At 39.2% G+C, this 27,513-nt stretch overlaps 1 protein-coding gene across 2 annotated transcripts in view; it reads left to right on the forward strand.

Annotated features, from left to right (window-relative positions):
* The window catches only part of LOC133217044 (DNA repair protein XRCC4-like), a 65,612-nt gene that overhangs the window by 32,262 nt on the left and 5,837 nt on the right, over nt 1–27,513 (forward strand). The window contains exon 4 of one of the 2 annotated variants that reach the window (XM_061362166.1): nt 22,060–22,393. The exons of the other annotated variant lie outside the window; for it this stretch is intronic. Within the exon in view, the coding sequence (XP_061218150.1) occupies nt 22,060–22,173 (114 nt within the window). The 3' untranslated portion in view covers nt 22,174–22,393. Of the gene's footprint in view, nt 1–22,059; nt 22,394–27,513 lie in introns of those variants that run through there. 2 annotated transcript variants of the gene reach the window in all.

A 27,513-nucleotide genomic window follows, 5' to 3' on the forward strand; every position in this document is an offset into this window, starting at 1 on the left:
GGCTGTGTGGTTTATCTCAAGTTTGTCAGACAGTGCATATATAGCATGAATGCAGTGGTTTCTTTCTGGTGTGCTGCCAGAGCTGCATGTGTTCATCAGATGTTGTTTAGTCATTGCAGCATATTTATGCCATCTGGAAATGCATGTGCTTCCCTTCCTGAACAATGGTCTTTAATCAAGACCACTATTATGGAAAAGCTAGAAAGAGTAGTATATATAATCAGTAGGATGCCAAAATTCGAATTACACATGCATTTTCCATAACCCTACCACATTGCAAGTAGGGTAGCAAGCTTCCAGAGGGTACCACCTTTCTGGAACTACTACCTTTATCCACAATCTCTCTTACTTCTGTGTATATCATTCAGAATCCAAATTGTTTAAAGAGCTTCAGGGTAATAATAACAAATCAAGAGTCATCATAGAGAATCGTAAGCCTATAGGAATTGCCTGCTATCTTTTATTTGTTAGAAACTCCATTTTCCAGGTCTGTCTAAACAGAAACATCCACAAAATGATTTCACATCTGTTGTACTCTTTTCTTCATATTACAAAAGCATGAGCTTTTCATTTCATACATTTTTAGAACATTTTTGGATTGTGTTAAGACTCCACTAGTTTTTTTACTAAAAGAACATGTAGAGAATGCAAGTACATTTGAGATGTTAATTCTATTAAGAGCCAGGAGTTCAAGTGTGCCTGGTAACATTCTGAAAACGTGCGTGTTCACCGATGATATTCAAGAAGCAGGATTATAATATAGTCAGTCACGCATGTAAAACTGATGTGATGTTTGTTGAATGACGGAATGACATAACTCAAGTTTATCGTTTGCATTTATAATGATTAGGTTTTTTCTGTTAATTTCTAGTAATATTTTTTATGCCAAATGACAGACGTTTTGTTTTAGCAATGCTTCTTATATTGTCAGTTTGATCTTTTGTTCTGTAATTGTTTGCATTTGTTCTTTTTTTATTGTTTTTCTATGAAAGTTTGTAGCGGGAGCAGGGGGAGAAATTTCTCTCTTCAGGTTTTCTGGTAGTGCTTGATAAAGCTGCACTTCTCAATTGCAGTATTCCTAGAGCTGTCTGTGAGAACTGCCCTGGATCTTTTTCTCTTCTTAAAAGCAATTTTTTTTAGAAGCTAATTTTTAATTTTTTTTCTAATTGCAATTTTAAGGCTTTAGACTGGTCAAAATGGAGCTAATTGTGAATTGATCCGACACGTATTCAGGGTTTATCGTATTCCTCTTTCAAGAGTCTTAGAGTTTCCCTGTTGACAGAGAAGCTTGAAACTGACTTAGTGACTGGTCTGCCTGCCTCAGGGAGCTTCTAGACCTTCATGGGTAGACTTATGATTTTGTAATACCACAGTGTTTAAGTGAGTGGAGGTTCTCTGTGTGATTGCACAGCTAATTCAGGGGTTGATAGAAGACATTTGTGTTATATGCTTTCTGTTAAATTTACCACAGCTGACATACTCATACTGGTTTGTGTAAGACTTATGAAAACATGATTTCATATAATCAAATTTTTATTAGTTATCAGACAGTCGAGGATTTAAATCAATTCATTTTTTAGTTCTGTGTTACTTTTACATAAATAAATGCTTTTATTTCATGGTGTATGAGTGGTTCAACATGGCAGCTTGTTCATGTAAGACTAAGTGACAATTCAACATTGTACATAGCCAGTCTTGGCCCTGGCTTCTCTGCTGTCTTTTTCAAAAGAAGTGGACTTTCCCTTCTCCCTGTGCAGTACCCTGTGCAGTACGAGGAGGCAAGGGCAGATTTCATCATCTGGTAGAGTTTTCCTGATATAGGATATGGTAGAATCACAGACTGGTTTAGGTTGGAAGGAACCTTAAAGCTCATCCAGTTCAACCGCCTGCCATGGGCAGGGTACACCTTCCACTAGACCGGGTTGCTCCAAGCCCTGTCAACCCTGGAACATGTGCTTCAAATTTGATTGCATTTCTGCTGCATAAGCTGGGGCTTGAATCCACAAGTACGTCCTTAGTGTTTTTCTAGATACATTAAATTTCTCCTAGGTGATAGGTTTTTTTCCCCTGGAGTGGTTTCTGGACTGTGAAAAATGTTCAAGTGCGGTGCTTGAAGTGTAGCTGCTATAGACCAATAAATTGGAGTAGTACTACTCCCCTGCAGTGCTCAAGGCCAGTTTGGGTGGGTCTTAGAGCAACCTGGTCTAGTGGAAGGTGTCACCACCTGTGGCAGGGGGTTGAAACTAGATGAGCTTTAAGGTGTCTTCCAGCCCAAACCAGTCTGTGATTCTATGATTCTGAATGTGGCGCTATAACCAAGCAGGGAAGAATACATAAGAAATTACAACAAATTGTGAAATGTAATTTGTATATTTGAGCATGGGAAATGATGTAATACAACAAACAGCAGCTACTTAAAAAACAAAACAAAACAAACCAAAACAATCCTTAGATGTCAGGTCACAACATATGAGTATTTTCCTTTCAGATAGAACATTAAACTTAATCTGGACCATGACATTGGAAAGAAATACCTTCCTGCATGGTAAAATATTCATTAAATTTGTTAAAAAAATCATGTGGGTTTCTCCATAACTAGGGCATAAAACTGTTAGTGCTTCAGTAGTCTGGTGGGTGATACATCTCTGTGCCTTAATGTTTTCAATACCTTTGGAGGGAAAATGGTTAGTAAGAGAAGGTTGGTTTTATCACATGCGCTGTTTCTTTTTGAGAGCTAGAATGATACAATTTACTAGTATATGATGGAAAGCCCAGAGATACTGAGCTATAATAAGCTCTTTGTAGAATTAGAATCATAGAATAGTTAGGGTTGGAAAGGACCTTAAGATCATCAAGTTCCAACCCCCCTGCCATGGGCAGGGACACCTCACACTAAACCGTGTCACCCAAGGCCTTGTCCAACCTGGCCTTGAACACTGCCAGGGATGGAGCATTCACAGCCTCCCTGGGCAGCCTATTCCAGTGCCTCACCACCCTAACAGGAAAGAATTTCCTCCTTATATCCAATCTAAACTTCCCCTGTTTAACCCATTACCCCTTGTCCTATCACTACAGTCCCTAATGAAGAGTCCATCCCCAGCATCCCTATAGGCCCCTTTCAGATACTGGAAGGCTGCTATGAGGTCTCCACGCAGTCTTCTCTCCTCCAGGCTGAACAGTCCCAACTTTCTCAGCCGATCTTCGTACAGGAGGTGCTCCAGTCCCCTGATCATCCTGTGGCCCTCCTCTGGACTTGTTCCAACAGTTCCATGTCCTTTTTATGTTGAGGACACCAGAACTGCACACAATACTCCAAGTGAAGTCTCACGAGAGCAAAGGGGCAGGATCACCTCCTTCAACCTGCTGGTCACACTCCTTTTGATGCAGCCCAGGATACGGTTGGCTTTCTGGGCTGTGAGCACATACTGCCGGCTTATGTTCATTTTCTCATTGACCAGCACCCCCAGGTCCTTCTCCGCAGGGCTGCTCTGAATCTCTTCTCTGCCCAACCTGTAGCTGTGCCTGGGATTGCTCTGACCCAGGTGTAGGACCTTGCACTTGGCATGGTTAAACTTCATGAGGTTGGCATCAGCCCACCACACAAGTGTGTCAGGGTCCCTCTGGATGGCATTCCTTCCCTCCAGCGGATCAACAGCACCACACAGCTTGGTGTCATCGGCAAACTTGCTGAGGGCGCGCTCAATCCCACTGTCCATGTCAGTGACGAAGATGTTGAACAAGACTGGTCCCAACACCAATCCCTGAGGGACACCACTCGTTACTGGATATGTGTATATAATTCAGGTTATGTGTTGATTTTTGAGAAGGAAATAAATGTTTCTCTCTAAGGTTAAGGTAAAAGCAGAGTATAAAATGTGTGTAAGATTTTTAAATTATATTTTAAGAGCTCAGATACATTGTGGGAGATAGTTCTATTGAATGGATGAGTAGTACTGATGCAACTAAGGCTTTTGAATGGATGAGTAGTACTGATGCAACTAAGGCTTTTGAGTTTTAAGTTTTCTGTTTTACTGATATATATCTAAATCCCTATCCTTTCATTACTGCTTTAAACTATAAAATTTCAGTAGTATCACTATAAAATGGCATAAAATGTCTTCTTTCTTCTTTAAGAGGTTCAACTTTAGGAGCTAATCTCATCTGTTACATTAATGCAGCTTGGGTAATGCAGTGGTCTGATAGAATCTTTTAAGTTGGAAAAGACCTTCAATATCATCAAGTTCTACTATTCCCGCAGCACTGCCAAAGCCACAACTAGACCATGGGACTAAGGCTCTGATCTACACTGTTTGTGAACACTTCCAGGGATAGTGATTCACAGAATCACAGAATCCCAAGGGTTGGAAGGGACCTCAAGATATCATCTAGTCCAACCCCCCTGCAAGAGCAGGGTAACCTAGAGTACATCACACAGGAACTTGTCCAGGCGGGCCTTGAATATCTCCAATGTGGGAGACTCCACAACCCCCCTGGGCAACCTGTTCCAGTGCTCTGTCATTCTCACAGTAAAGAAGTTCTTCCTGATGTTAACGTAGAGCCTTCTATGCTCCAGTTTACACCCATTGCCCCTTGTCCTATCACTGGATATCACTGAAAAAAGCCTAGCTCCATCATCCTGACACCCACCCGTTACATATTTGTAAACACTGATGAGGTCACCCCTCAGTCTCCTCTTCTCCAAGCTAAAGAGACCCAGCTCCTTCAGCCTCTCCTCATAAGGGAGGTGTTCCACTCCCTTAATCATCTTTGTGGCTCTGCGCTGGACTCTTTCAAGCAATTCCCTGTCCTTCTTGAACTGAGGGGCCCAGAACTGGACGCAATATTCCAGATGCGGCCTAACCAAGGCAGAATAGAGGGGGAGGAGAACCTCTCTTGACCTACTAACCACACCCTTTCTAATACACCCTAGGATGCCATTTGCCTTCTTGGCCACAAGGGCACATTGCTGGCTCATGTTCATCCTCCTATCCACCAGGACCCCCAGGTCCCTTTCCCCTTCGCTACTTTCCAGCAGGTCAGTCCCCAACCTGTACTGGTACATGGGGTTGTTCTTCCCCAGATGCAAGACTCTACACTTGCCCTTGTTGAATTTCATCAAATTTCTCCCCACCCAACTCTCCAGCCTGTCCAGGTCTCGCTGAATGGCAGCACAGCCTTCTGGTGTGTCAGCCATTCCTCCCAGTTTAGTGTCATCAGCGAACTTGCTGAGAGTACACTCGGTTCCCTCATCCAGGTCGTTGATGAAAATATTAAACAGCACTGGTCCCAGCACCGACCCCTGAGGGACTCCACTAGTCACAGACCTCCAGCTAGATTCTGCACCATTGACCACAACTCTCTGCCTTCTTCCTTCCAACCAGTTCTTGATCCACCTCACTACCTGATCATCAAGCCCACACTTCCTTAGCTTATCTATGAGGATGCTGTGGGAGACAGTATCAAATGCCTTACTGAAATCAAGAAAAACCACATCTACTGCTCTACCATCATCCCTCCACCTAGTCACTTCCTCATAGAAGGCTATAAGGTTGGTCAAACATGACTTCCCCCTCATAAAACCATGTTGGCTGTTCTTAATAACCCCCCTCATCCTTGATATGCCTAGAAATGGAGTCAAGAATAAGTTGTTCCATCACCTTTCCAGGGACGGAGGTAAGGCTGACTGTTCTATAATTACCCGGGTCCTCCTTCTTGCCCTTCTTATAGACTGGTGTGACATTTGCCATCCTCCAATCCTCAGGCACCTCTCTCATTTCCCACGACTTACCAAAGATGATTCCACCACTGCCCTGAGCAGCCTGACCATGCTTTCAGGGAAGAAAAATTCCCTAATATCCAGGAATATATCTGAATCGTTCTCTGGCACAGCTTGATGCCATTTCCTCTCATCCTTTCACTTGTTACCTGGGAGAAGAGATCAGCCACCTCCTGGCTCCATCCTCCTGTCAGGCAGTTGTAGAGAGCGATAAGGTCCCCCCTGATCCTTCTCCAGACTAAACACCCCCAGTTCCCTCAGCCGTTCCCATCAGATTTGTGCTCCAGTACAAGCTTCACTAGCTCCGTTGCCCTTCTCTGGACCTGCTCCAGCACTTCAATGTCTGTCTTGTAGTGAGGGGCCCAGAACTGAACACAGGATTTGAGGTCTGGCCTCACCAGTGCCCAGTACAGGGGGACAATTAGGGTAAGAATGATTCTAAACACAATCTTCAAGCACAGTCTTTCAAGTAGAGAGAGGAGAAGAGGGGATTGTTGTGTAGCTATCCTTTTCCATTTTACTACAATGTTTTTTTATGTATGTCATGGCCTTCCTTCTCTTCCCCCCTTTCCTTATAAACCTTATTTTAAAATACAGAAAATAAAGTTACCAATAAAACCTGAAGTTGTAACTGAGACATAGTCAAGCCTAGAGTGCAATAATTAATTTCAATAATTGGGAATTTCCCAAGTGCTGTCTGCAATGAATGAACTCTTGGTTTCCCCTGAAGATGGGCATTTAAGTTGGAAGATCATTCTGTTACAGATCCCAGCTGCTCTCTTCAGGGAAAAAAGTAAGTATTCATAGTCATGGCCTAAGGAGAGTTGTTTAAGAGATAGCATCTGGTTTCCTTCAGTGTTTGTTTTCAAGGATTATCTCTTGGTCAGAGTGGATGGGCAGCTGTTTCACAGGTCCTAAATTTTCCATTCGTTATCAACTTGACACCTATGGCAGATAGGCAAGATCTTGAATTTCCATTAGTTCTTTCTCATGGGCATGAAAACTAATTTTAGAACACTTGATAGATAAACAGTTGAAGTGATTATTTCAGGGCATTTTAGGTCACATGCCAGTATTCTCTTTTTGAGATGATAGAGATGGCAACAGTTGTCATGGCATACTAAGAGCTAGATAGTTTTAACACTAATTCAATTACTTGTTTGCAGTTCAGTTTGGATGTGTTTGTCTATAGATAAAACACCTACTTTGCTGAAAGTTCCACTAGGAATAACACTTAAAGAATAGTGTTGTGGGTTTTTTTGTTTGTTTTCTTTGTCGGCTTTTTTGTGTGTATGTCTGTGGGGCTTTTTTTTTGTTTGGTTGTTTTTTTTGTTTGGTGAGTTAATGCTTTTGTTTGCTTGTTTGTTTGTTTTGTTTGTTTGTTTGCTTGGTCTTTTTACTGGAATCAGTGTCTCTTAGTCCCCTCCATGGTGACTTTTAAAACTGATATAGCTGCTTCTGTTCTTCTCATCTTCAAGGACACTTTGTGAACGTACTCTCTCTGACAGATCTGTAAAAAAAAAAAATCTCAGTCTGAGCTTTGTAGGTTGAAGTCTTATTCCAAACTTCACATGAGAGAGTTCAAATAAGTGAGAGAGAATGGTGTGCAGTAAAGTCAGCAGTAGAACAGATAGCCAAGAAAAAGAACCTGGAACTTTTAAATTATTTGTTAAATACAATTACATCTGAGTTTGGGTTTCAGACGTACTATTTATTGTTAAGTCCATTAGTTGGATTCTGTTGAAACAATCAAACTCAGCTGAAGTAGCAGCTTTTCAGCTGAAGCTTCTAAATTTTGATCAGTTCTGCTATGTGACCAGTTGAAAATCATGTCTCGGTTCATAATTGATGCAATTCAAAAGTTCCGTTTGTTAAAAGGGGAAGCCCAAGATATCAAGGGAGGGCTGATATTCTCATATTTGTGCTAAGCCTTAAAAACTATCTGCTAGGTCAGCCAATTTATGTCTCAATGATTCTTTACTGTGTCTTCACAGTGACTCAGCCCAGGCAGTTTTCCGTCCCGTTTTTCACCCCACTCCCCTGGATTAGTCATATGCAATTTAGCAATATTAGAGAACTGTTGGCTCTATCTGCTGATAGTTTCAATTAGGAAAAGACAAAAGGACTTCATTCATGTACAACTTGTAACCTGGGGACTTCATTCTGAACATAATAGAAAGCCTGTCTGTTTCTTTCCTTTAAAATAAGTTACTGTGATAAAATTAGTGTCTGGATTTAATAAAGAAAAATATAATTTTTCCAATAAATTCACTTAGCACAAAAATCAGCACAAAGAAAAAATATAGCTCAAAATTGATTGTTTCTGTCTGTTTATAATGCTAATCTCTTCTGCTTTGTTTCAACCTTCTCATTTTCCATTATCTTTTTGGGCTTCTTTCTTGACATCTGTTTTTTAATATAGCTATAAAATTATCAACTGAAAACCAAAATAGCTAAAATACTGCGGTGGTACATGTTACACCTTAGAATTACGCGAGTCCATTTTAAACAAAGAGCTTCCATAGCTTTCCTTCCATATCGCATCTTAAGCTGCTCATATGGTATACATCTGTGGTCTTTTGGCAGTGTGCTTGACTGTTGCAAGGGAGTTTTTTGAGTTTAGAGTGAAATTCATATCTGTCTTCCCATCACTCTAAAAATTATGGAGGTCCTGTGCTTCTTTACATGGCTACCATGAAGTGAGCTATTGTATGCTGCAGAAGCAAGGAGGTTCAGTTAACAATACTACATCATGGAAATGAAGGTGGGGGTTTTTCTAACAAAACAAATACTTTTGAGTTCTTTAGCTGTGTGTTTTGTATGTGTAGATTATGGTGGATTTCCACAAATACATATTTTAAATATAAATCTATTATACACAGATAAAGGGTGATTGATCCTTGGTTTATTCACTTGATTCATGCTGCATTGCTTTCAGAAAAGGTAGTAATGACCATACAGATGGTTGAATTAACTACATAGATCTATACTAACAAGTTTTAGAACACTTAGATGGTCAGAAGTCTCATTATTTTATTACTTAGGAAAGCACATTTAAAAGAGGCTTCTGCTTAAGTGGGAGTTTAAAAATATGAAAGAATAGATGGGGAAAAAGTTAATTTACACCCCCCCCCCCCCAAAAAAAAAAAAAAGAGTAATACTAGGCAAAGATCTGAAACTGGTAGAATTATGGTGGAATTTTTTTGTGTTTGTTTTTTTTTTTGTTTCTTGATTTTTCATGAATTGTACTGGGCTTGTATTCATGTTAGGCTTATTGTACTTCTGTTACTGAATAATGGTGACAAAACGTTACCATCTCTTCAGAACAGACCAAGATGTTCCATTAGTCTTTCTCTTCTGAATCTGAAAAGCAAAAATATTTGTGTGTCACAAAGACAATCCCTTAGTTACTAAGGAAGATATTAAATAGGTGAGCACATCAGAATTATCATCCACAAATAATTTGTGTCCAAGAGAGTAAAAAGAATTGGCTGAACTGATTTCTGGCTTACTCAAGTAAGGTTTTAATGCTGAATCCTTGGTAAGTTTTGAAAGACTTGAAAATGTGCTACTGTTCTGTCAGCATACAGTGGGTATCCTGTTCCACTTGTCCATGTTGAAATCTGAAGCTTCCTATGCTGTAGTCAGTCTGGAAGTAAAGTAATAGACAAACCTGCTAAAATACCAAGGAGTTACAGAATGAAAATGTAATTGTTGCTGGTAAATTTCATTTATTAAAAAAAAAAAAAAACCAACAAAAACCCACAAACCTGTATCTGAGAATGTTTTATGACAGGATCAAGTTTTACATTCCTATAGCTAGTCATTTACAAAGAAAAGAAAGTCAGGATCACTCAGACTGACCCAAAAGTGAAGAAAGGATTGTTAAGGAAATCTGTGGATGAGGGATATTGCAACAGACATTTTGGAGTAATATATCAGTTTTTCATCTTTTACCTGAAAGCTGGTTTTAATTATATCCCACAAAATACATGAGGATGTAAGACTCAATGTAGTAAGTGATGGTTCTTACTTTTGTACTATTCATCAAGTCTGAAATAAGTATTGTATGTATTTAATTTCTAAAGAAACTAGTGTAGGTAGGAAGTCTCTAGATATGAGCATTGTAAAAGCATTAGTAAAACAAAGGATTTGACAAAGAGGAATGGGAGACTATCCTCTGAAAAAGATTTTGGGATCTGAAGGCAAGCAGCTTAAAAAGACCTCACAGTCTGATCCTGTAGTAAAAAGGTCTGCTTTTTTCAAGATTGTGTAAGAGTAGGGTGTTTGATATTTTATTTTATGGAGCACCTACGTCTTATGTTAGTATATTGTATTTTGTTTTGTGGCCTGTTTTCAGCATAATTCTAAAAACATCGTATGTATGGCAAAAAACCACAACAGCTTTTTCTGTCAAGTGTGATAAGTCACAGGAAAGAACTGTGGCTGGAAGCTGAATCTAGGTAAGTTTACCCACAGCTAGTAATAGGGGAACAAGTATTAAGTCCCTACTAAGACTTGTAGCCCTTTTTTAAAGACAGACTTCTTCCACAAAATACTTCTACTCAAAATGAGTTTCTAGGCTGTGAATGGATAATGCCTTATTGGCTGGTCAGCTGCAGGGTCATTTGTTGCTCCCTGGAAATTTTATTTTCCCTTGAAATCTGAAGACATACCTACAGGTTGTATTCATGATGTGTCACTGTTGTGTTTTAATGTGTTCCGAGAATAAAACATCAGCAAATCACTGTGACTTTTTTTTTTTTTCTTTCCCCAGACTTGCATTATTCTTTGTTTTTATCGTAACTTGCTCTGCAACTTTGGAGGATCTGACTGGCATGCAAGCTTGGCATTTCAATCCCCCTTTTTATTGTCTTTTTAGCTTAAACCATTTAAAGTAGTTGAGGCTGCAGATCTGTGGAACTGGAGTAGAACAGGGTTCCTCTCCATCCCCAGCAACATTCTATAAAAATCTCATGGATTGTTCTTTCTCTTTTTTTCTTAACCACACATAACCACATGTAACTGCAGCCTTTTGGTGAATTAGACAAGGCAGAATAAAATCACAAAATGAAAACTGTATCAGAAACAAAATATTTTAAAATGTGCTGGGAAATGATGTGGCTCTTCATTTGTGTATCTGTTTTAAGGCTTATCATCTACATAGTGAAGAAATGTAGTATCACTGAGACTGCAGGGGAGAACAAATAGGAGTGTGCGTGCTGTGGATGGCAGTAGGTTATCATGAGACTAGGCAGTTTCTTGATGTTGTAATGAAAGCAAGCTGAATTATGTGATCTCTTTAAGGAAAAAATGAAACATCTGAACGACTTTAAAGATGTTCAATATAAGAGACATCTTTTAAGGTTTCCCCTGTTGAAAGTGGCCATAGGGAATTTGGGCTTGTCATCATTGCTAAGCAATCTTCCTGTGCTTGAGAACATCTTAGAGCAATTTGAGCAATGGATAAACCTTAAAAATTGGAAGTAGAGTTGATGTGTTTTCTGTCTTGCTACTTGTATTTTATGGATGCTTTTGGCACATGGGAAAGCAAATGGTTGTTTTCACCTAAAAAACTTTTTGTGGTGGCAGTACTATAAATGAATAAAGTAGCTGGGTATTATTTTTTCATGAAAATTCTGGGATCAAAATGGTATATTTTACTAAAAAAAAAGAAAATCAATCTTGCAGTCTGGGCAATCCCATGATGAAATGGGATTGCAGTGGGAATGCAGCTGGGAAACCTTTGAGATTCATTGAGTATGATGAATGGAGACTGCCATGCTTCAGAAATAAAGTGGGAACATAGGGATATGCTAGCATTAAATATAAGAAGGCAAGTTTTATGTAACTTATACATCAGTGTAACAAAACTTTCAAATGAACAACTCTCATGTTCTCTGCCTCACAGGTAGCTCCGTTGGAATGAATCTAAGATTTGTGGAAAATTTCAGTACCTAATGTCTGCTGCAGTTTGCTAGGCTTTAAAGTATTTTGCATAGCAGATTGCGTTCTGCATTTATTTCATTAACAGAACAAGAATGGGTGATGTTTTGACTGATTTCACAATTATATTTTAAATTTATGGAGTGTTTTTATTGTCCAGTAAGATCTTTCTTAAAAAAAAATAATTAGTTAGACTATACTACATCCATGCAAGAAATTATAATTTGCTTCATACAGTGTTTTGTGAAAAATTACTTTTCTAGGATACCTGATTTACATACTAAAATGGTTAAGATTTTTTCGAAGTCTTTAAAAGTTGCTTAAAACACTTTTTTTGAAATGGATTGTATTTGTGCAAGTCAGTGATGCAAGTGAGAAAAGGGGGACATAAAGCAGGATCCTTCTTGTTGAGATACATACATTAGTGAGATAAACTGACATTAGGTCACCAGCTCCAGTCTGGGGAAGACAGGGGGACTGGGTTAAGCTGGGCAGTACATCTTTTCATTAAGGCACAACAGCTGTAGTTTGACATTTTGGTGCTTTAAAACTGGGATTGGCTGAAGTTCATTTTGGATTTAGGTTTTGTGCATTTAGAGTCCTGCATCCTCTTTGGTCTGAAATAATTGCTGCATACAGTATAAAGCTGGGAAAAAAGTTCCTTTAACAAATGTACTTTCCATGTAATGTTCAAAACAAACAGGCAGTGTATTGCTGTGGCAACCAGACAACAAACAAGCGAAAAAAATACAACCTCTCTTACATTCACAGTATGGCAGCAGTTAGTTCATTTAACAAGATTATCTTCTGCAGAGTATAATCACTGTTTTATGGCAACACTGAATATTTGTGTAAGAAGTCTGATGTTTCTCAGTCTGTCTTCTATTCATACAAGTTTATATTTCAATAAACATAAGAGGTTGTGTGAAGATGTAAGATGATTGGTTACATAATTAAAGAAAAAAAAGCACGAGGATAGCTCTTATGATCTTTGAAAACGAACAGAAAAATATTGTCTTGCTTAGTTTTTTTTGTTTGGGTGTGTTCCCCTCCCCCCGGATATCAAGTTCATAAATAAAGCAGAAGTTAAGCTAGGCTGTTATCCTATATATAGGTACCTTAAAAATGCTTGTTGCAGCTGACACAAAGCCTGAGCTGGCAGGCAGGGAGGCGAGTGCCTGCTCCAAGACAGGGTGGTTCCTGTTGGTTACTCAGCCCCTGGACAATAGCAGTGGAAAAGCTTTGCTGCAGTGCTCTCTTCACCAAGTTCATGAGTTACAAAGAACTTCTGTTTAGCACTATCAACTGCTCTTTCCATCTTTGTACAATACAAATCATTTAGCTTGTTTTTTGAAATGCCTTTTAAAACTTGCATTGGTAGGTTGAAGTCATGATGATGTTCTAATGTGGACTACTTTGGAAATACTCTATGCTAATCTCCAATATTGAAGATTTTCATAGCAAATTTTTACACAGTCCACGTGCTGCATTCATCCATCTTTTCATGGCTGCTTCCAGGACATATCCATTAACCTGAATGGATCCTAGTTCCAGATGGTCTGGGTAATGAGGAGAAAAAAATCTTGTCTGTTCCTTGGGTCGTATCTACAGCACTATATATATTATTTATAAAGAAAAACGTGGCAGCACCTATGGCAGCCATATACTCTAGGTGGCCAGATGCTAATGTTTCTCAGAGTAGTAGCCAGATATGGAGTGTGCCTTGTTACCTCTTGAGTTTCTTACTGTAAATTTGTAGTTAACTTAGGACTATCTGGGCACAGAGTAATTATAAAGTAATTTTGACTCTCATACTTTTTTCGGCCTCCTGCCTTATAAGACGGGAGAAGGTGCACTATCTTTTGTCATGCGGCAAACATTTGGTTTTAGTGATAGCTAGGAATCTGTATTTTTAACATAGTTTTTAAATGCTGACCCAGGTTGGAATTGCTTTAAGGTCTTTTCCACTACCTCTGTTGCAGGCTAGCAGTCTGAGTCTTATTGAATAAGAGTTTCAGTCTTTGACAGTTTTTTTTCAGCTTCATTGCGAAGGCTCATGTAAGCTTGAATTTTCTTTTTTTCTTGGCTTGACTGGAGAACCACAGAGACACTACTGTGCTCTGAGCCTCAGTGGGGCTGAAGTGTAGTGTAAGTCCTCAAATCTGACTGCTGTAAATAAAAGATCCAGTATAAAAAAGTTGCTGGTTCTGGATGAATAATGGAAGTATTGTGTATTTACATTAATTTAGAAACAAACCAACATATTAATGGCACGATTTTTGAAAGGAGAACATCAAGGTGACCGTTTATAGTTTGGCATGAGAAATACGCATTGTCTGAGCTTGCTTCAGTATGCAGATTCAGTGCGTGCCTTTCATAGAATCATGAAATGAAACAAAACGAAATGAAATAGATAGATAGGTAGAATAGAATAGATAGAATGGTTTGGCCTGGAAGGGACCTTAAAGCTCATCCAGTTCCAGCCCCCTACCGCAGGCAGGGACACCTTCCACTAGACCAGGTAGCTCCAAGCCCCATCCAACCTGGCCTTGAACACTTCCAGGGACAGGTCAGCCACAGCTTCTCTGGGAGCCTGTGCCAGGGCCTCACCACCCTCACAGAGAGTTCAATTGCAGCAGTTTTGGAGTAATGCTTCTTAAAGATTTGTCTACACTTGAGCTACTTGGATGGTAATTCAGCTCAGTGAAGGCGACTAGGGTGTGCAGGACACTTCAACTGTTTATTTCTGTGAATCACTGTATAGTTGAGGCACAAGCTTGTTTCTTTGTGCTCTGTCAACTGCAATACTGGGAACAATATGAATTACCCTCCAGTGTATCTTGGAGAAATCTTCTCTCTCCTTTAGGCATGTGATGGGATGGAGAGAAAGCTTTGATGGATTAGAGGTGCTTGAGTGGTGTGATCTGATAACCTTGTTGTGGAAAATGGTCTTACTAGAATATGGTCTGTTCTTATTCATCATTTGACATATCCCTGTTGACAAGAAGGACAACCCAACTTGAAAAGAAAGTCTGATGAATTTGTGTTGAGCATGTTTTTCAACACATACCTAGAACTTTAGGTCAGGAGTTGTTTTATAACCCAGCCTTGCAAGGAGAGCAATATAAGTAGCTGTAAACAAACAGGAAGATGAGCATTGCAGAATGAAATTGCAGATGCCTGCTGACTAAGACTCTGGATTTAAATAAGCTGAGATTTCTGCCACAATCTTACAGGCAGAAGATAATTTCTGCAAAAAGTGTTTCTGCCATGTGAGGGAGGAGTGGCCTACTGGGAGTGGCAGAAAACCCTGAGGAAAAAGTCTCAGCTGCATCATAAAAGTTGCACTAAAAATCCAGTGATTCAGTGGTGCTGCCTGATGCCCTGAGTCACTGAGCTGGGCAGTTTAGCATCCAGCAGTACAAGCTATTTCCATAAAAGGGCATAAATTAGTTAATGGCTACTAAATTAGTTAAAATTAGTCCATGGCTACTGAAGAGAAAGCCACTAATAGCTTTTTATTTTTGTTCAGCCCTACTAAATGCAAAGAATAATGCAAGTTGAGCAGTATTGTTAAAGAAAAAAAAACACCTTACCTTTTTTTACGGATGCTGTTTACAGATTGGATTAAAGCTTCTGTCTGCTGCCTTTTTGTGATGCTTCCCAGGAAGCCAAAGTTCAGTGTCATAGAATCATAGAATGGTTTGGGTTGGAAGGGGCCTTAAAGCTTAAATGCTACAGAGAAGAAGGATATGTGTAAAAGAAATAATAATCATAGGGCTTAATTTCCTTGACATTATAGTCTAATAACTGTATCTGTAGATTTAAGTATAATTTCTAATGCTTTGTGAGGTCTAAGAAAGAGTTGAAAGATTATAAAGTTCTTGGAGTTTTAGCTGTCAGAAGATAATTATGCGTATTGGGATTGTATTGGAATTCATCCTTTGCTGTGATGATAGCATGTATATGGGATATTTTCTCTTTGCTTTTTTTTTTTTTTTCTGAAGACAGACTTGGCAGCTTAAAATACGGAAGGAAAAGTTTTGGAATAGGCACTATGATGCTGAAACTGAAGTATTTCAACAGCCACACAAAATGCATTTGTAATACTTTGACATTTATTTCTGCTCAGTTCTTCCTAGTTAACACCCTGATAGTTGTGAATGCTCCATCCCTGGCAACGTTCGAGGCCAGGTTGGATGAAGCCTTGGGTGGCATGGTTTAGTGTGAGGTGTCCCTGCTCGTGGTAGGGGAGTTGGAACTAGATGATCTTAAGGTTCCTTCCAACCCTAACTATTCTATGATTCTATAGTTGAAACAGCATGCAACAAAACACAATAATAGCAAGAAATGTCTGATCAGATAAATTAAAAAAAAATAACCCCAAATAGTCAAAGGCTAAATTTTACACAGCCAGGTAGGAAATCATAGGCCAGTGGTACTGCTTTTCAGAGCATTGGCCAATACAGATCTTAAAAGGTATTGGAATCTTAACACAAAAGTTAAATGGTACAATATTTTTTAAATTTCCATTTTGACTTCTGTTGGCATAGGATGAGCTGAAATCAAATTTCCAGTGTCCATCTTTCTCAAAAAAAAAAAAAGTCCCAATATTACTAATTTTTGTCTAATATTTTGATAAAATACAGGCAGCTGCATTATTTAACATTTGTTTTTCAGTCACTGTCTTTATTCTTTTGTTTGGTAATATGCAAGTGAAAAGAGAAGACAGGAATGTGTTGTTTTCTGGTCTTATGAGAATAAAAAGCCCAAGCATGAGTGGAAAACTACACTGACAACAATTAGAGATCACTGCTATGCAGCCTCTGAAATACTGTATAACTGCTGTTATAACTCTGATTAACTCAAATGTCTCAAACTAGAACACAACTTTGTAAGTAATTTTTGTGCATATGCTATTGCACACACTAAGGGGACAAACGATAGGCAGAAATAGGAAGTACCTTTGTAAGTAGAGTGGATGCATTTTATTTTAATCACATTAAGAATAGTGTCCCTGTAAACATATTAAAAATAGCCTCTCGAGTATCACCTTGCTTTTTATTGGCTTACTTTGAGTCCAGTGTAGAAGCAGAAATCTTGGCTGTTTCTTCACATTTCGTGTTAGTAGGAAACAATAAAGATTAAATGATAAAATTATGCAAGTAGTATATCCTACATTTAAAAGGTGCTGTTAGGGTATATGAAAGATGAAGAAGTGAACTCACAACACTATGTATATTTGCTGATACTAGACTTTAAGATGTCTATGAATTAGAGTAGTGCTTGAATAATATTCTTTTATTTTCTGCCCATGGTAACCATGACAAATTAGCCCAAAACATTCACTGTCACTAGAGAATATAAATCTTTCTTTTGTAACATTTTGGTATATGCAATTAAAACAAACAGTTCTACTTCCTGTAAGCCCTTGTGAAATAGCCATTATGAATCAAACACTGAGAGTTTCACTCTCAAGCATGGAAATCTCTGAACAATGTATATTTTGGTACATATGAACATTTTTTGTAAGCCCCCATAAATAAATCCAGGAAATGTCTGTCCCTTGAGTACTACCTTCATTAAATCTGGAGCAGCTGTTGTTGTTGAACTTGCACCCAAACATATAATGGAGCCCTTGACATAAAAAACTATTCTATGACTGGCATGTTATTGTAAGTCATTGTAAACATACGTTTGTTCTGAAATAGAGCTGATTCTATTACAAATACAAACTGGTTGATGTTACGGAAAATGGAACTCTAAACCCCTATGCTCTGCAATATGATTAATATTAAGCAAACTTTCATTAGTCTTTTAGTGGGTTGGTTGATTTTTTTTGTTGGTTGGAGGAATGGGTTGTTGCCTGTGGGTTTAGTATTCTACATGATGTGACAGAGTGGTAGGGAAGCTTGTCGTAATAATGTAGGTATTTCACAGGGCTATTTGATACCTTCCTGGAAATCACAGTGATGCCATGAGTTACAATATTAATGCTACAAAATTGTAATCCTCTTACATACTTACAAGCCAAGTAGCGATAGATAGCATTTGTAGGCTTAGTATTTGGACAGAAAATATCTAGGAAACTCGTATGTTCACCACAAAATGATATTGGCGATAAGATAGAAATAGGCATCAGACTTTGGACAAGATGAACTCCACAGGTCTCTGCTATCTCTGTTGTTCTACAACAGTCAAAATTATTTCTCAGTTTTATCTACTGGAATAGTAGCTTCTAATAGGATTTTTTTTTTATTTTTTTTTTAAACGGCTGCAGTTTCTTTGCATGTCACTTAGAAACATTAGCAGCCACAAATGTAGCTTAAGGCACAGGATCAAAGTCTGGATCAAGGCTTACAGAAAGTTGTATATTGTTTATTCATATAGTTTCTGATTTTTAACTTAAACTAAAAGCCTTCTTAAGATCAATAAAGTTGAAGTAGTCTATTACCAAGTGTACAGAAGCTTCAAGGAGAAGGAACAAGTTCAGAACAAGGTTGAATTAAGTCGTACAGAAACATAGGTTATATTTCTTCACTGCAGGGGTTGAAATTGCCCCTAGTATTGTATATCATCACTTTTCACTATTTAATTGACATTGAAGTTGTATGTCGTTATTTTCTTCTGAAGACATAAGTTTCTGGATTTGTATTCCTGGTATGATTGGGTAGTTCATTGGTTTGTTTTTCTTTAAGGAGTATTCAGATTTAAGCATTTAAATGGAGTAAAAATTTAATTTCATTTTCTCTTTGAGTGCATTTTTTTATGATGCACTCATGTTTTCCTCAGTTATCTTAGGTGGATGAAATTACATCAAGTAAAAATGGGCTTATTAAGCTTTCTATATTATGTACAGAAATTTTAATGGCAGCAAGGAATTCTCGTGGTTGATGCAAAACCTTCTTGCTTTGGTGTCTTCTGCGGCTGGCCTGACCAAAACCAGATCTTGTCCAGTAAAATCTTATCCAGAACTTACCCAGTGCCTAATACTAACCATAATAATACTTATTAATCCAGAGCATGTTTTATAACTCAGCATATTCTCAGATATCAAAGCAGAGGGTGTAGACTGATCTTGTTTAGTGCTAGGAAATTGTGTTTAGGGAAGTCATTTGCTATCTGCATACCAGACTGCTCCTACGTCTTCTCTCAGAAATCCCTGCCAACGGTGTGGGTGCACAATGATGCTTGAATCAAAGGTCTTGTTCACAGGAAAAGAAAGTTGTTTTTTTTAATTCACCTGAGACAAGGCTTTTTCTGGGCTGAGGGGAATTGTTTCATCTTCTGTAACACTGCAGTTTCCTAACTTAGGTGTCAGAAAGTGACTGCTTTCTGGAAAAGTCAGCCATTGCAGTCAAGCATTTGATTTGAGTTGCTGTTTGGTTTACTAATGGCTTATTTAAATATGATGTTATATTTACATATTGCTCCTAATTTATCAAGGAGAAAATGGAGAGTTGTCCTGTTCGGATTTTACTTTTCAATTTCTATTTTTTAACTTGGGAACCTGTGGAAAAGAAAAGGAAACATGTATATAAGACTTACATTTCTGGTTTAGAAAATAATGGAAATAGTTATGGTATGATAATTATGGTATGATAGAGAACTTATTTTTATAAATAAATCTATCCTATCCTTAACTACAGTTAATGAACTTAAGTAGAAAAGTACTAACTATTCTGGCCTCTTGCATAACAAGACCCTCCTGGGTTTTGAAATACAGTATTTGTTTTCATAGTAGCTATGATTTCTTCCAGTTTTGACATGAATTATCTTACAGCTCTTCTGCAAAGAACTGTTATTTCTCTTGGGAGGTATATAACAAAAATGTTTTGTTCTCTATTGATGAAAGCTGCCGCATACTGAAGGGGGAAGAGAATAAATCCCCAAAACCAGTTTTGCAATTGTACAATTCTAGGTGCAATTCTATGATTTTCATAGACTACTACCTTGAAGTATTAGTTTTGAAACTTACTTTCACGTAAGTTTAAGGAATTCACTGATATCTTTATTAGATGGAAAAGGCAGCTTTAATTCCTGTCTTGGAGATACTCCTTAGTACTCTGCCAACTTTACAACTACAGAGGCTTTATTCAGTTCATAGTGTTGACTTCTTTCTTGGAAGTGGCTGCATGATTCTTGTGCAGACATAGGATAGTTGCTCATGATTTTGATCGTTTGATGTAACTACTTCTAACTTCAGGTTTCAGAAATAAAAATAGTGGATTCTGTGAGTTGTAACTACTTAATTCTGTACATAGTAGAAGATTCTGTGCACACAGTGTTGGTTCTGGAGAGAGAAGGTACTCTAACATTCTGCTCAGATTTGTCTCGATAGCAGTGGATGGTATCATTTAAAGTTGAACATGGGTCTAGGTATTAAATACTTAGTAAAGATGTAAGCAGTGCATACTTAGGTGATTAAAAAATGTCGGAGATGGACAGTACTGCTACCATGAGTAGAAGACCATTTTCTGTTACAGAGTTATAATTGAAATATTTCATATTTAAAAAGTTGAAAAGGTTCAGAAAAGTTCTAACTCATACAGCACAATTTTGGATGTTTTTGCAAGTTTACAATTGTTTCACTATCCTTAGAGAAATGCTGGCAATAGCTTCATTTGCTGTCTGGAGCGAATTTACAGTTTGCTGTCCTTTTTCTTGGCTGTTTTTGAAGTCTTCCAAATGGAAGTTCTCAGATCATATCCATACAGTCATGCTGATAAAAGTGTCATAACTTGGAAAGGCGACTTTCATTTGCACGTGGTGCAGTTTCTGGTAACCTTTTTAACACCTTTTCTCTGTTTGCACGTGTGTTGCAAATAATTACATTGTACATCTTGATGCAGACTGGCATTTTGGACTAGTTCGCTTACTGTCTCTGTAGAACCTGAACTTGCTGGAAGTTAGGACTGGCAGATGGCATGTGGAAAATTACATTTGGTTTTGAAGTTATATTTCTGGATTCTGAAGACAGAGTATTTGTAGTTTATTTTTAAAGATTAAACAACAAGGCATCCTACGTTTGCTCTGGAAGACTGCTTTGCAGGTGTATTTCATCATGCAATAGCTCTTCATGGTTATCAGACATTTTTCCTTCTTGGAAATTTTGTCTTCAGGTTCAATTAGCATGGTATGATTAATTTCCAACATATTTGAATCATTACACTTAAGTACGTAAAAATTATAAAAAGAATAAACATGCTGTATTTGCAAGTCTCAGTGTGCTGTGACTTCTAATTAATGCTACAGCAGCAATTTGGATAGCCGTTACGTATTTTCTTTTGCTCCTTGATGTTCTTACCAAGAAATATTTGCTGTAATTAGCTGGCTTAAAGTAAGGGGAAAGAAATTACTTAGCAGTGCTGAGTATTCTTACTTGAGTTTTATTTATTGTAATGATTATTTAAATCTTGGCCTGCCAAAAAAACTAGCTAGCTCTGAGGTTGGTCTGAGTGGTATTGGCTACTGACTACAGGATGCTAGTCTTGCAAAACATGAAATAATATTCCTCCCTTTGCAAGTCAGCGGCAGGATATTGACATCCTCCCCACCTCCTTTTTGAGTTCTTATACTTTGGGGTTTGGCAGTGAATTGATATTCTGTCTGCCGGTTGCTGCTCTGGTCTGTCTCCCTTTTGTGTTTGTGTGGGCTGATGTATTCACTTTACACTATTTCCTTCACAATCTGGGCTATTTCATGCTACTAGTCATTCCAGTTCAGCTGTGTAGAGCTTGAAAGCGCTACTTCCTTAAGCTTAAAGCTCAAAATAAATAGTCATAATCTTGTGCTTAAACTAGCTGTCCCAGAATGTGATATGGCTTCTTTTAAAAAGTTTGTTCATTTATACCCATGTGGTTTGTGAGAACAAGAAGGAATTTGCTCAGAGGAGCCGTTCCATGTGTTTTATTTGTATGTGCCTAAGAAAGCCATTATGTAATTCTGATGGGAAGCAACTTTATTAGCCAGTTTGGTAGTTTCAGAAATAGTGGTGGATCTTTTTTGTGGTGTTTCCTCAAGTGGGTGTAGAAATAGATTTTATTTGGGGCCATCAAGTTTTTGCAGATCTCTAGCTGACCACACAGTGAACCAGACTGCTGAGAACCTTGGTGAAGTTGTATTTGGCAATATGGAGAGACCTACTTGCCCAAGGAGAGTTCAGACCATGTAAGTGCTTCCTTTGTCGTGGTCAAAAAAGAACTTACATGAACATAACAGATCCTGTTTAACTCAGGACATTCCACTATCTGACTGAGCAGTGTCCTTTGACAGTGACATACTAATACAAAATTAAATTGCCAAAATAAGCTTTTTACTACTCTCTCTTTGTGCAGGTCTCTAGGTTGAGCACTTGTCTATGTAGGGTGGTCTTTGAGTCAGTCATTCCATCACGGCTTCCTCAGCAGGACACAGGTCACCAAGTCTCCAAAACCAGAACCCTACCTTGAAAAATGGTTGAGTTCTCAGTAGAACTGTGGTTCTTCACATGCATCTTGTCTCTATAGGTCTTGTTTTACCCATATATTAGCATACTGATTTTTAATGCTGATAATTGATGGCTAACATGTAACACAAAGAGGCGTGAACTTTTAAGGGAAGAATTGTGTCTCCATCTTTGGTATTGCTGGCATTCATTGTTGTGTATATACTTTTCCAGTTTGTTGCTACCTGAGGTACGTATATGTATTGAGTTTTGCCTTGTTCGCCACTTCACTATATGGGGGGGTGGGGGTGTTTTGTTTTTTGTTTGTTTTTTTTTTGGTTGTTCTTTGTTTGGTTAGTTTTTGTTGTGGGGTTTTTTTGTTGTTGTTTTTTTTTCTGTTAAACAGCACTAGGTCAATTACAGTTTCTTTGAGGTACTCCACTGCTAGTATTTTACTATTCTGGCATAAGGAAATGTGTGTGCTTAACAAAAACCAACCAACCAACCAAAACAAACCCCGAAACCGCAAACAAAACAACAAAAAAAACACCACCACCACAAAAAAAAAAGTCTAAACCAATGAAACCCCTACAACCCCCCCACACCCCCAAACCACCATTTTCTGACTTATAAGAAAGCTTTACTTCTTCTACTATTGCTACATGTGGATTTCAGAAAATCAGTGGATTCTCCCTTTTGCACCGGTTTGCTGACATGTAAAAATAAATGAAATGTAAAACTAAGTAAAATATAATGCAGAAATATAACAGAATGTGGTTTTCCTATGCTGAAATTTCAGTAAAGATGGAATTTTGTTCTTTAGTCCTTTCCCACATGCAGCCATTTCTGTGGTAAGTAGATCATATTGCTGTTAGCCTCTGAAATGCCTGACAAATGGAGGGACTTACGAACGCGTAGAGCTCAAGCTTTCTTGTTACACTGTAATATAAAGGGGAATTCACTATTTCCCCTGGGTCCCTGAAAATTTTTACCTCTGTTGTGCTATGTGAATACTATGATCTGACTGTGATCCTGGCAATGGGGCTTTGTGGTGCTTCCTCTGAGGTCACGGTCTAACCAACTATGACAAATCCTGCCACTGGAGAGAAAAACATGCCATCAGCTTGAACTGTGCATGCATGACAAGAATGTTTAGTTGAAAGTGACCTTCAAAGGCCATCTAGTCCAACTCCCCTGCAGTGAGCAGGGACATCTTCAACTAGATCAGGTTGCCCAGAACTACATCCAGCTTGGCCTTGAATGCCTCCAGGGGTGGTATGTTCACCACCTCTACCTTCTTCCCCTGTGTACCCCCTCTGCTTCCTGTCCAGTTACAAGTATATCCCTAAAGCCAGCTCTGACTTCTCATTAAACTTGGAGGAAGAAATGCTGAAGTCATCAGGTAGTCAAGAAAGCCCTTAGTAGTTGTAGAACACCCTAGCCTCTGAAAGGCCCCTATTAGAAAACATATATAGCAAGGCCAGGTTGGACGGGGCCTGGAGCAATCTCATTTCATCTTCATCTCATCTTGGAGCAATCTTCATCAGTGGAAGGTGGCCCTGCCCATGGCAGGGGGTTGGAACTGGATGAGTTCGCTTAAGGTTGCTTCCAATCCAGATCAGGCTGTGATTCTATGGGACTGATAGAGATTGCAATAGAAAACCAGAAGCAACCTTGTGAAGCAAGTAGTGTGCAGAACTTGTACAGCACTGCTTCAGAAATTCAGATCCTACTGAATTAGAATGCTGAATTAGTATACAGCTTCAACAGGCTGTATATTAACATGATGTAGTCAGTGTGCTCTATAAATTCTGAGAAGGAAATGCCTTCTTTCAGGATTGTCTTTGCTTCAGAAGACATTAATTCACTAAATACTTCAAAACGACAACTTTTGAAAGGAGCATTATGTGGAAAAAAGTAAATGTTTTGTTTGTGTTGCTAGCAACCACTTTAGTCAAGCATTTTTATCTGTTAGCCATATTTCTTTGTGGATGAGAATTTACAAGATTTCAGGGAAAATATTTTCTAATTGAATCCAATCCAATTTTTTATCTCAGTGAAAACTTCGGTTATGAAAAGACATGTGTTACAGTTGCATCTATTTTGAGCATTAGGTGGTTTGGAGAGAAGGGATTTTTGGTCTGTTTTGTCTTTATATAACACAGACTTGATAGACTTGAATTTTCAGAAAAAGGATTAAATTTTGTTTGATTTTTGTTAGAATTTAATATGAATTTCTTGAGTGAAAGACTTTTGATCCCTTTTATCATGATAATAATCCATATGAAAGAATTATTTTCTAGAGTTCAGTTTGTAGTAGAAATGAATGGATCTGCCACAGCAATTCAGTTAATGACCTTGAATCAATGACAATGATTCAATGTAAGTCAATGACGGTGATTCAATGAAATGGCATTTGATCAGTCAGAAATGACCTCTGATCAGTCAGAGCTCTGAAATTACTTTTACCAAAGGGATAAAAATATTTTATTTGAATTATTCTTACATGGTAGAATGTGTAGCATAGAATTTTTTAGCAGTAGTACTTAGTCTTAAATCCTCTTTATCATAATAAGTCTGGGATATGCCAGAGAAGGGGAATCTAAATTTCATGCCCAGAGGATTAAAAAAAACAAAAAAAAAGGTATAAACAAGACAAACAAGACTGTAGTAAATTCCCCTTTGTTCTGATTGTAGGGAAACCTCTGAGAAATAAACTGTTTTTTTTTTCCTGTGCATTTATTTGTTCCTTTAAGAAGCCCAGGAGAAAAGCAACATGTATGTAGTAAGAAGGGTTGAGTACTATCATTTGGGAATGAAGTATAGGGATGCTATAGAATCATAGAATCACAAGTTGGAAAAGACTTAAAATCATCAAGTCCAACTGTTAACCCAGCACTGCCAAGTCCACCGCTAAATCATGTCACTTCACGCCACATCTACATGTCCTTTAAATATCTCCAGGGATGGTGACCCCACCACTTCTTGGGCAGCTTGTGCCAGTGCTTGACAACCCTTTTTCCTAATCTCCAGTCTAAACCTCCCCTGGTGTAACGTTGAGGCTGTTTCCTCTTGTCCTGTCACTTGTTCAGAGAAGAGACCAGCCACCTCCTGGCTCCATCCTCCTGTCAGGCAGCTGTAGAGAGCGAGAAGGTCCCCCCTGCGCTTTCTCTTCTCCAAACTAAACACCTCAGTTCCCTCAGCCGTTCCCATCATGCTTGTGCTCCAGGCCCTTCATCAGCTTTGTTGCCCTTCTCTAGACCTGCTCCAGCACCTCAGTTTCCATAGGTCCTCCTTGAAGGCCAAAACTCTGTTGTGAGGTGCTGCATAGCCTGAACAACACAAAGCACAGTATTTTCTCACGTCACTCCTATATGTAAGTGTTAGATGTTGGGCAGCTGCTGGCCTAGGGTTACAGAGAATGACTTTTAATAATTCCCAAGTCACCTCTGGCTGCTGTTTCATTATACTCTCTATTTAGATACATATATCCAAAGGAGATTGGGTAAAAGGCTGTGAATTTTGTGCTGGGAGTTGTAGTTCTGAATGGAGTCACTCAATGGCTCCTGTAGACACTTCAAGGAACATGCCTTAAAGGACGATAGGTGGCCCATCTCTTTGGGGTTAAAGGTGTGCTGCTGCTGCTGAAACTGTAAATAGTTCAAGCTTGAACGGCTTTTTTTGCCTTATAATTTCATGTGTGAGTTGGGTTTGCTTGGTGGGTCCTTGTTAGGGTAGTACAACCTGGCACTGTGTTCATACTGTACTGTTGGAGGGAGCAGTCTTGTGATAAAACAAGAGCAAAAAATCACACACCTTCTTACCTCTATCAAAGTGAGAATCTCTGTTAAATCTAAAAATCATAGAATAGAATCAGAATAGTTAGGGTTGGAAAGGACCTTAAGATTGTCAAGTTCCAACCCCCCTGCCATGGACAGGGACACCTCGCTCTAAAACATATCACCCAAGGCCTCGTCCAGCCTGGCCTTGAACACCTCCAGGGATGGAGCATTCACAACCTCGCTGGGCAACCCATTCCAGTGCCTCACCACCCTTACAGTAAAGAATTTCTTCCTTATATCCAATCTAAACTTCCCCTGTTTAAGTTTTAACCCGATACCCCTTGTCCTGTCACTGCAGTCCTTAATGAAGAGTCCCTCCCCAGCACCCGTATAGGCCCCTTTCAGATACTGGAAGGCTGCTATGAGGTCTCCACGCAGTCTTCTCTTCTCCAGGCTGAACAGTCCCAACTTTCTCAGCCGATCTTCATAGGGGAGGTGCTCCAGTCCCCTGATCATCCTCATGGCCCTCCTCTAGACTTGTTCCAACAGATCCGTGTCCTTTTTATGTTGAGGACACCAGAACTGCACACAATACTCCAGCTGAGGTCTCACAAGAGCAGAATAAAGGGGCAGGATCACCTCCTTTGACTTGCTGGTCACGCTCCTTTTGATGCAGCCCAGGATACGGTTGGCTTTCTGGGCTGCAAGCGCACACCGAAGATGGCTCATGTTCATTTTCTCATTGACCAGCACCCGCAAGTCCTTGTCCGCAGGGCTGCTCTGAATCTCTTCTCTGACCAACCTGTAGCTGTGCCTGGGATTGCTCCGACCCAGGTGTAGGACCTTGCACTTGTCATGGTTAAACTTCATGAGGTTGGCATCAGCCCACCTCACAAGCGTGTCAAGGTCCCTCTGGATGGCATTCCTTCCCTCCAGCGTATCAACCGAACCACACAGCTTGGTGTCATCGGCAAATTTGCTGAGGGCGCACTCAATCCCACTGTCCATGTCAGCGACAAAGATGTTAAACAAGACCGGTCCCAACACCGATCCCTGAGGGACACCACTCGTTACTGGTCTCCAGCCGGACATTGAGCCATTGACCACAACTCTTTGTGTGCGGCCATCCAGCCAGTTCTTTATCCACCGAGTGGTCCATTCATCAAATTGATGTCTCTCCAATTTAGAGACAAGAATGTCGTGTGGGACAGTGTCGAACGCTTTACACAAATCCAGGTAGATGACATCAACTGCTCTACCGCTGTCCATCAGTTCTGTAGCCCCATCATAGAAGGCCACCAAATTGGTCAGGCAGGATTTCCCCTTAGTGAAGCCATGCTGGCTGTCACCAAGCACCTTGTTGTTTTTCATGTGCCTTAGCATGCCTTCCAGGAGAATCTGCTCCAAGATTTTGCCAGGCACAGAGGTGAGACTGACTGGTCTGTAATTCCCCGGGTCATCCATTTTCCCCTTCTTGAAAATGGGGGTTATATTTCCCTTTTTCCAGTTGTCGGGAACTTCACCTGACTGCCATGATTTTTCAAATATGATGGCCAGTGGCTTAGCAACTTCATTTGCCAGCT

The sequence above is a fragment of the Neopsephotus bourkii genome, unplaced genomic scaffold (assembly GCF_033783945.1).
Source record: "Neopsephotus bourkii isolate Nb327-2 ecotype Australia unplaced genomic scaffold, CSIRO-AGI_Nbou_v1 NB_1089, whole genome shotgun sequence".
NCBI lineage: Eukaryota > Metazoa > Chordata > Aves > Psittaciformes > Psittacidae > Neopsephotus > Neopsephotus bourkii.